The 10,779-nt window shown below is 46.9% G+C and overlaps 1 protein-coding gene across 1 annotated transcript; it reads left to right on the forward strand.

Annotated features, from left to right (window-relative positions):
• The first annotated feature begins 4,658 nt into the window (after window positions 1-4,658).
• On the forward strand, window positions 4,659-6,844 carry CCDC177 (coiled-coil domain containing 177). Its single transcript, XM_078661981.1, has one exon. The coding sequence runs from the start codon at window positions 4,659-4,661 to the stop codon at window positions 6,567-6,569; it is 1,911 nt and encodes a 636-aa protein (XP_078518107.1). The 3' UTR covers window positions 6,570-6,844.
• Window positions 6,845-10,779: the final 3,935 nt, after the last annotated feature.

Here is a 10,779-nt window from a genome sequence, read left to right on the forward strand (position 1 = left end):
TAAATCTGCCAACTATGCCCCATTCCTAACCAGACCCTCAAGGTAGATTGTTTCAACCCTCTGAGATACAGTCCTGGCTGCTAACCGTATCTTAGTGGTCCAGAATTAGCAGATCCACTTGTAATGAGATCCTGCATGTCCTTGTATACGCTGGTTCACCTTAAGCTCCTTGTAGCTTCCTACTGCTCCAGTTCCCTCAGACTGTCTTTCTGTATTCCAGAAGCTCCTCACACTATGTCTATGTGACCAGTGCTTAATTTGTAAAAAAAAAAAAATAAGCAACAGAGCACTTGCCTGGAGGCAACTGTAGATTGCACCATCCTCATTGTCCAGGTTCTTTACACTATTTATCCAAGAGCATCACTCTTTCCATCTCTCTTTCACATTCTCCCTCTTCCAATCTCTCTGCCCCTCTAATTCTCTCTCCCCGTCCTCTATCTCTCTCACTCTCTTTCTGTCCACCTTCCTCAACCCTCCACACTGTGCCCGTATACTCACAGCCCTCATAATGCCGGTCCATGTGCCTGAAGCAACTCACACTGTCTTCCTACTGCCCCAAGTCTCATCAGGCGGCTAAAGAGAAGAATATATGGATTCCAACATGGAGGGAGGGGGGAGCCACCCACCCACCTGTCATCCTCATAGGAGAGAACAATGGGAGCTAAATGAAAGAAACACAGACAGTTGTCATGTTTCATAAGCAGCGTTTATATGTGAGTCACGGGAACATGAGCTGGGCAGTAGCAAGATCATTGGAAGCCAGTAAGCCACCTTACTCTCCGACACCAATAGAGAGGTTCGGAAGCCACCCACCTCTCTTCCTCTAGGTAAGGTAAGGTAAAAGTTTATTATGCATAGTTAATTAAAACCAGTGCAATACATGTTACAAATAATTCATAAGACAACATTGTTTAAAACCATTAAAATAAAGCATAAGATTGGAAGTACATAACTATTTGCACCAAAGATAGCTCAATATGGCTGCTCCAAGTACACTTTTTACATAGAGTGGTGAGCAGTTCTGATCCCCGTGTTAGATTGTTCCCATCCTGGCTTGTGCGTGTACTATTTATACCGCTAGCGTTTGCTTTCCGCAAGGGTGACCCTCTGGACATGTGCAGTGAATTTGTCCTTGCGTACTATTGTCTGTCTGCTTATTGGCCTGTATCTGTGGTATTGTCCTCTGATTTTAGCAGTCTTGGCATTCTTTGCTTGGCCGTTGCGAGAAATTTCACATATCTGCAGTTTAATTTGGTGTTTAAGGTTCAGGCAGGCGAGCACCGCTTGCCTTCTGGTGCTGATCCCTTTTTGCTTAAATTGATCTTTAAGAAGCAGTTGCCGTGCTTGTTGTAGATCTTCACATGAACAGGTAACGTGGAGAATATCGCCATTCTTTGAGTTGCATAGCATGCAAGCCTCATTTCCGTCTTTCCTAAGCCATGGTGGTAGGTGCTCTGTGCTTGGCAGAATCCCTAGTCTGTATTCTAAGAACTTCATTTTTGTGGCTTTTGGGTAACCCTGGTTAAAATATATTTGTGGTGTTACAGATTTGTAAGAATTGAGGGTCATCCATGCATGCGATCTTTTGGAGACTAGTGCCTTATCCTCCAGTAAGGAGAGTGATTTAACATTTTTCCAGGCTAGGTTTTTTAAAAGTGCTGTGCCCAAGTTGTGTGTCCCAGAGCGCTGAGAGTTTGGTAGCTGCCAATGCTGCCTGCAAGTAAGTTCTTGCCTGAGAAACATTCCTGCCTTGTATGTCCTGCCATAGCAGAGAGTTTAATGTATCTGAAGTGGCGGTTCTAAGTTTGTGCCAGCAAATGATGTATGCCCCGTACCTGGCTAGATATTGCTTTTGCCGGCCGAACTCCAGTCTTATTTGAGCCAGGGAGGTATAAAGCGGAACTCTTCCTCTAGGAGATATCAATGAAAGCCACCCTACTCTCCTCTTTGGAGAAGGAGGTGGAAGCCACCCACCTCTCTTCCTCTTAGGAGAGATTAATGAAAGCCACCATACTTTCATCTATAGAGAATGAGGTGGAAGTCACCCTGCTCTCTTCCACCTAATAGAGAGAGTTGGAAGCCCCCCACCTCTCTTCCTACTAGGAGAGATCAATAAAAGCTCCCCTACTCTCCTCTCTGGAGAAGGAGATTACTCTCCTCCTCCTAGAAGAGATCAGTGGACGCCACCCTAATCTGCCCCACCTAATGGAAAGGATTGGAAGCCACCCTACTCTCCGCCTCCCAGGACTGAACAGTGAAAGCCGACCTACTCTCCTCTTTGGAGAAGGAGATTACTCTCCTCCTCCTAGAAGAGATGAGTAGATGCCACCCTGTACTCCTCCACCTAATAGAGAGGGTTGGAAGCCACCCTCCTCTCCTCCTCCCAGCAGAGAACAGTGAAAGCCACCCTATTCTCCTCTATGGAGAAGGAGATGGAAGCCACCCTACTCTTCTCCCCGTAGGAGAAACCAGTGGAAGCCACCCTAATCTGCCCCACCTAATGGAAAGGATTGGAAGCCACCCTACTCTCCGCCTCCCAGGACTGAACAGTGAAAGCCAACCTACTCTCCTCTTTGGAGAAGGAGGTGGAAGCCACCCTACTTCCTCCTGCTTGGAGAGATCAATGGATGCCACCCTACTCTCCTCCACCTAATAGAGAGGGTTGGAAGCCACCCTACTCTCCGCCCCTAGGAGAGATCGGTGGATGCCACCCTGTTCTCCTCCAGTTAATGGAGGCAGTTGGAAGGCACCCTACTCTTCTCCTCCTAGGAGAGAACAGTAAAACCCACCCTACTCTTCTCTGTGAAGATAGAGGTGGAAGCCACCCCTCCTCCACTTAATAGAGGTGGTTGGAAGCCGCCTGCCTCTCTTCCTCCTCCTCACTATCTTGCACCTAATAGAGAGGACTGGAAGCCACCCTACTCTCCGCCTCATTGGACAGAACAGTGAAAGCCACCCTACTCTCCAATATAGAGAAGGAGGTGGAGCCCACCCTACTCTCCTACACCTGATAGAGAGGGTTGAAAGCCACCCACCTCTTTTCCTCTAGGAGAGATCAATGGAAACCTCCCTACTCTCCTCTTTGGAGAAGGAGGTGGAAGCTACCCTACTATCCTGCTGCTAGGAGAGATCCATGGATGCCACCCTACTTTCCTCCACATTATGGAGAGGGTTGAAAGCCACCCTACTCTTGCCTCCTACGACAGAACAGTGAAAGCTACCCCATTCTCCGCTATAGCGAAGGAGTTGGAGTCCACACTGCTCTTCTCCACCTACTAGAAAGGGGAGAAGCCACCCACCTCTCTTCCTCCTTGGAGAGATCAATGGAAGCCTCCCTACTCTTCTCTTTGGAGAAGGAGGTAGAAGCCACCCTACTCACCTCCACCTATTAGAGATCAGTCGCTGCCACCCTGTTCTCATCCACGTAATAGGGAGGACTGGAAGCCACCCTACTCTTTGCCACCTAGGACTGAACAGAGAAAGCCTCCCTACTCTCCTCTTTAGCACCTATTGGAGAGGGGTGGAAGCCACCGTATTCTCCCACCCTAGGCGAGAACAGAGTAAGCTGTTTTCCTTTACTTGAACTCTAGAGCATTGAAGGTCACCCTAGTCAACACCCAGGCGAAATACTTTGATGGAGCCCTACCCTCTTCTCACCAGGGAGAAACCATAGAAGCTTAGCTACTCTCCTCTTAGGAGAGATCATCGGAAACCACCCTGTTCTCCTTCACTTAGGCGAGAGACTTAGATAGCGCCCTGCTCTCTTTTCCACCTAGGAGAGGTCTTTGAAGGCTCCCTGCTCTCTTTCACCTTGGACCCAGACAGACCCAGACCATTGCTCCTCCTGCAAGAGAGGAGGGGATGTGGTAAATAATCAGTTGGATCTGTTAAATCGAATTTGGTCTCCCTTCTTCACACTAGATGATGCTTCAGTGAGAGATTGTGCTTCTACTTCTATGCAACATACCTATACACCTTAATCTATTATCAATTTCAAAGATAGTTCCTATTTTTTATACTATCTTTTATATCTTGCAGGGAAATTATTTTATTGGATATATTTACAGTTTTAATCTTCTATCACATTGTTAATATGATATTCAGATTATAATGGTTTTCGGTTTTTATGCTTAGATTGATGATATTATCCTCTCCTATAATATATACATATCGCTCTCTTATCTTATTTACATTTTCTATGATATAATTTAGATTTTACTATATTTGTCATGATTTATTACCTTTTTACTTTCTAATGTGTTGACCTACAGATAGTGTCTTTTATCTAATGGAATGTTTATATAATTAGACAGTGTAATTAACATGCTACACATTTTCCTTTCCATAGTATATTGCAATTAGTTCATATAATGTATTATTTATTTCACATATGGACTAGTATACTGTTATATATTTTATATACATTGTTTTTTAACATGAAATACTAATAAAAAATTATAACACAAAAGAAGTGGATGTGGAAGACACCTAGTAGAGGACTTCAAGTCACCCTACCGTCCTCCAACTCCTAAACATTGTAGAGTGTCCTATGATTGCATTAATCCTAACAGTTGAAATCAAAGCTGAACTGAGAGTTCATTTTAACATTTTCCCTCTTTTTTTCCTGTCCCTGCAGGACTGTGGACACCAGGCCAAACATGGTGACACCAGAGGAAGAAGGACCAAGCCTGGAGCCAGGCGGAGCAGAGGGAATAACCGCTGATGCATCTGCAGTATCAGTGAATGGCCTAGATCCCAAAGCCAATGGCCCGGCATCCATAATGGATGGTCCCAGGGACCAGTCACCGTTGCTACACCTTGACCTCTTCAATTTCGACTGCTCGGAAGCAGAAGGGAGCCGCTATGTCCTCACCAGTCCACGGTCGCTGGAGGCCTGTGCTAGGTGTATGGTGAAACCAGTTGAGTTACTTCCCAGGTGTCTTAATGACCTGGTACGAGAAGCCCCAGGACGTTCCATGAGAGTAGCCACAGGACTCTATGAGGTGTATGAAATTGACCGGCAGAAGAAGCTACAGATGTGCCGGGATGAGAGGGAGCGCATCATCCGGGAGGAGAAACGAAGGATACTGACACCAGTGGCGAGCAGCATGCCCACATCCCCCGCACCAAAGATCTCCTTTAAGTCCACTTCCAGCAGCAAGGAAGGTCGACCAAAGACGAAGAGCCATTCCCTGGACTTCCTCCCCAAGAGGAACAGCGGGTCCTCCTCCAAGGCATCTTCTGACTCTGGAGCATCCTCAACGCTCAGTGGGGGCAGCTTAAAAGACAGACGGCCAAAAACAAGTCCTACGACTCGCACAGTGGCCACCATGAATACTCTGGTCGGTCGAAGTTTTAGCCTAGGGGACCTGAGCCACTCCCCTCAGACCACCAAGAAGGTGGAGACGATAGTGAAAGAGTTCAAGAAGAGGGGCGTCAAGGAGGTCCCGGAGAGAGACAAGAAGATAGCCGCCCTGATGATAGCCAAGCACCAGGAGGAGAACATTCTCAATGAACAGAGGTATATGGCGCATCTTCAGTGGGACCATCAGAGGCGAAGAGCGGAGCTGAGGAGGGATCAGGAGGAGAGGGAGAAGCAGCGGGCTCTTCTCCAGTGCCAGAGGATGTGGGAGTCCCAGGTGGAAAAGCGGAAGGGTAAGCTGACCCAGGAGCAGAGGGAGGCTGCGGCGTTGAAGAAAAGCCAGTGCCTGATGCTCGAGGAGCGGTGGCGAGAGCAGGCAGATCGACAAGAACGGGAAAGGAGGGAGAGGATGGAACGGGCCAAGATGGAAGAGAAGCACAAGAAAGTTCACCATCAACACAACATGAAGACAAAGGAAGGCCATCAAAAGGAGAGCCTGGAAGAAGTGGAAAATTTGGTGCACCACAAACTGACCTCAGCCGAGCAGAAGAAAATGGAGAAGGAACTGCAGAAGCAAAGTGAGAAGAAGCACCTGAACAAAGCGGTGAAGCTGAAGCACGAAGCTGTGTTTCAGGAGCTCTCCAAGCAGGAGGAGGCCGAGAGCGAGTTCCTGAAGAGATCTCTGGACGGCAGCCTGGGCAAAGCACAGGAGAACTTCGAGCGGTTGATGGAGAGGAGGAACCAGGAGCTGAGGGAGAAGGCCATGAAAGAGGAGCTCCAGATACACAGGGCAAGGCTAATGGCTGAGAGGAAGGAGAGGGAGCAACGCGAACACCTGGAAGCCTTGGCCAAAGCTGGGGAGGAGAAGATACATCTGGCGGCTCAGGTGGCCGAGGAGGTGGCACAGCAGAAGGCACGCCGGGCGGTGAAAAGCCGGCTGGAGAAGGAGAAGGCACAGAAGGCCAACAAGGAGAAGGTGGAACACTACGAGCAGATGCGGCGCCAGGAGCTTCTCCAGTCCATCGAGCGCAAGCTGGAGCGCAGCGAGCACATCTTCAAGGAGAAGAAGACCTACCTGGACAACGCGCGTTCCATCGCCCGCGCCTCCTTCAACATCCGCGAGAAGGTGCGGGAGGAAACCAACACACGCACTTTTGACAAAATGGCGCTCGAGGCCCAACTACGTGCTAGTATTGACAAGAAGTAGGTGCCCTCTTACACCGAACACACACTTTTGGTTGTGTAGGACCATCCTCGCACTGCACTTCTGGAGTATGAAACGTCAGACCTGAACTAAAACCTAATTAAAGTCAGACGTAAAACGGTTAATGCAAAAAAAAACTAAAAACTAAACAGAGATTACCTGGAAATATGTTCATTCAACTGTTTGAGTTGTTATTAAGTACAAATCTATGGCAGCTATTACTACACATCTGGTACATATTACAGTTTAATTGAACCTTGGAATAAGATGGAAACTTTTTTTGGCTTTGGTGTATTCTCTTTAAGTAAGAGCTTATGTAGGGGATGCACAGCATGAAGTGTATGTATGTGATGATCTTCATATAATGTAAACCTAGCTGGCAAACAACAGCGACAATGGGGGGTTTGATTAAAAATCCTACTATGTGTGTACGAAGTGGGATAGCAGTGAAGGTTCCTCTTCTGCCAGATGGGCGATGAGACATGCGCGGTTGCTTATCGAGGGTGGGCGAGGACCTTCTTGGAGAGAATTGTCTTCAGCTCTTTCCTAGACTGCAGGAGGGAAAGGGCAAATATGATGTTTGGTGAGGTATTGTGCTAGATTTTTGGGCACATAAATGGACAGGGTTTGCCTCTTGGAGTCTGAGGCAGGTCGGCCTAAAATCAAAACAACCTTTGTCAGTTAGGTTGGGGGCATCACGCGTTAGATGTTGGGTTAAGATAATGAGGACATTTGTAGAATTACTGCACTTGATTAGCTGCCAATGGAAATCAGCACACCTCTGGCATTCTTGAAGCATGATTGCCCTTTACCCAGGCCTGCTAGCCTCTTAGAGGCAACAGCCCAAAATGAAAATCTCTCCATTTCCTTATTGACTCTATTGCCCAGCCGGCCAGACTCTGCTTTCCTCCCATGGAAACGGTGTGTGTAACAGAGGTCTAGTAGGGGCCCAAAAAAAAAGATCCTCCGGTAGCCTGGGCTACTGATCATTCAATTAAAGTGTTAATCAAAAAAATGGAAAACTACAGAAAAAGTCCCAAAGGGACTGTTATACTGGATGTATGACATTACAACGCATGCTTTTACCACGCATGCCTTTACAACGCAGTTTTTACAACGCATGCTGTTACAATGCATAGCGCTTAGGGGTGCTGGATAGTGAATAGTTTAATTTACTATCCCAACTCCAGTCCCCATGGATAGTAGGGAAGGTGTTGGATAGTAAATGAAATCTATTCCCTATCCTAGAGCGCCCCCCAGTGCTATGCGTTGTAATGACATGCGTTGTAATAGTTGCGTCGTAAAGGGACTGCGTGGTAAAAGTTGCGTTGTAAAGGATGTTTCCCGTTATACTTAATACATGTTAGGACACAAGGTTTGCAATGACAACTCATTTATTATCATCATAAATTGAGTATTATATATGTTAGTGATAGTTCCAGTGCTCACACATAACGTGAACGTGCGTGAAGTGGGGGAAGTGGTGGTGACATTTAAAATTACATCGCATTGAGAAAAAAACAAAAAAAAAACCTCCTAAATCAATTGATTACAGTAATGGAGTTTTTGTAAACCCCATGTAGACCAGCCTTGAACCAATCCTGTGATCCTCATTGGCCATAGACAAAGTAGGGCAATGTAAGAGCCATGAGTAGAATGCCCACCTGTCCCGAGAGCAGTCTATGCCTTGGCCAGCGCCTCGAATCTCTGTAGACAACCATTTTACAGTGAATAAAATGGAACAAAAGTGCCATCCCCTGAATGAATGTGTAAGCCCTCCTTTGAGTAGGAAGGGGAGTGACTATCTCACTACAGGTCATTACAGACGCTGTCTCCACTCCTGAACTAAAAGATCATTGAATTCAGGTGTATTATTATAATTAGGTTAGTGAGGGAAACCAAGACTACAACACCCAGAATGCATCAGGATGCCACACAACTGTAAAAGACTGGAAACAGTATCCCTGATGACTGGGAAGGAGGTGGTCACTCTAGTAGGAATTTCGGGGCATATTATCAAGGGATTTATCTCCGCTTTTTTGGCTTTAAAAGCCAAGAAAGCGGAGATAAAACTATCTCCCTATCAGCAACAGGGTGCTAACAGGCAAATTCGCATGTTAGCACCCTTTTTCACTAGGCTTCCCCTTACATCTCTAATGAGATGCAAAGGGGGCGTTCCAGAGAAAAATAATAGGAGAAATGTTGTTAAGCAACATTTCTCCTATTATCAAGGATTTTGCTAACCCTGCTAGTAATAAAAAAAAGCAGGGCTAACCGCGGTTAGCACTGCTTTTTTTACACCTGGTATTTTCCTGACTTAGCCATGATATCCTACGGAAGGTGGATATCATGGCTAAGTTTGTGAGCCCCTATCATCAAGCTAACGCCAAACTTCGAGAGATTATCGTTGGTTTTCCAGCGATAATCTATCATTTGGCAGTTAGCGCGAGGATTTTTATCACTTCTGAGATAAACCTTGCTAATAGAAAGTTATCTCTGCGATAATTTCCGGCGATGCTTAGCGTTAAAAAAATTGTTGCTAAGCATCGTTAGCGATAATTATCGCTAATCGTTGGTAATATGCCCCTTCCTTCAATGTGATGATGTGAAAGTCACATTAGCACATCAGATGTGCCAGAGGAGGGCTGCCCGGGTACCCATCCACTGAGGTTCAAGGTCACAACTGGATAAACCAGGCGTTCACTTGATCTGCCCATGATCAATAATCCAACAATATTTGCAGATTTGAGTCTTACTTTCTGGGCAGGACTGGGCATTGCAAACACATTGATATTTCCAGGGCTGAGTTCTTTAACATACATGTTAGTGGCCTGAGTTATTTTACATACACGTGTTTGGGCTTACAGGAAGCTGCATGCCAGCTTTGTTTGATGTATGCAATGAGTGAAGGCGGTGGTGCATCAGTCAGATTCTTGCCAACCACAAGGATTCATGCAACCTAGTGCCCAGCTCAGATTCAGCCATTTTCTTAAAACTGTTTTTATTAGCAATTATTGATAATTGAGGATAGACACATCCTTCACCCAACTGAACTGCTTCCTATACGTCGTTCATGTGGGAGAGCCGCAAATGCCGCATTGCGGGTAGGACCACCCCCTCCCGAGAGACCCAGAGTGGACAGAACAATGGTAAGAGGAAGTCGGGACAGCCTTGACCATGCACAGAAAAGCATAGCTAGTGTATTATTAAATTAGGGTAACCACAGGCAGCCGTTGGCTTCACGCATGCAGCGTAAGTCGCGAAGGCCCTGGCGTGTCAGAGTCACGCTGCCAGAGAAATGCCCTGAAGGGCTCCCATATGTCTTTAGGTCGAGCTCTGATGGGCATAAGTTTCCAGTAGGTGGTCAGCTTTTACTGAAACTAGGACACTTCCTTGAGCCAGGCTTGGACGGTCGGGGTGGCCTCCTGCCCCAATGCATGGCGGCCCTGTGTTTGGCTAGGAGAAGCAACATGGCCGCGAGCCAGCGGTGGGCAGCGGGGCGTATCCTTTCCATAGCCGAGCAAGCCAACCACAGGGGTGTAAGGGACTGGCGAACCAGTGACCTCATGTACGACAGTATATACCGCTGGCCAGAACTGTTACCTTTGGGCAGTCCCATGCCTAATGGACAAAGGTAGTAAGTGACGCGAGGCAACGTAAACAGCTGGAATTGGAGACTACCCCATTTGGTAAAGTTGTACAGGTGGGCAATAAAGTCTATGAATGTACTTTAACTGAATAAGGGGCAGTCGATAATTTGGGGATAACATTTCTAATTGGCCACAGCAGAAGGCCCACTGCTCTTCTGAGGGGGTGGGGGCAGATCTGTGTTCCATGACCCTCAGGCCTTCGGGGAGGCATTTGGAGAAGAGTTTTGCATGTGGTTATGTAGGCGGGTGATCAGTTTACGCCGTGAGAAGCATGTGAGCATATGGTCCAGTGCTGGGAGTGGGTTGTTGGGGGGCAGGGAAGGTATCATGTATCCCGCTGCAAGTAGCGCGTAATTGGTAATTTAATATTCTGTCCATTAAGGTGGGGGCCGGAGATGACGCATCATCCCACGGTGGGAGGAATAGACCATCGGGGTATAAGTCTGAAAATTCTCTGATGACTCTCAGATCCAGTCACTTATGCCCACAGAAGATGACCCTAAACTTCAGTAGGATGTAGTTTTTGCAACTTTGCATGAGAGCATAACATCCAGGGTGATTCT

The sequence above is a fragment of the Lissotriton helveticus genome, chromosome 9 (genome assembly GCF_964261635.1).
Source record: "Lissotriton helveticus chromosome 9, aLisHel1.1, whole genome shotgun sequence".
Lineage (NCBI taxonomy): Eukaryota > Metazoa > Chordata > Amphibia > Caudata > Salamandridae > Lissotriton > Lissotriton helveticus.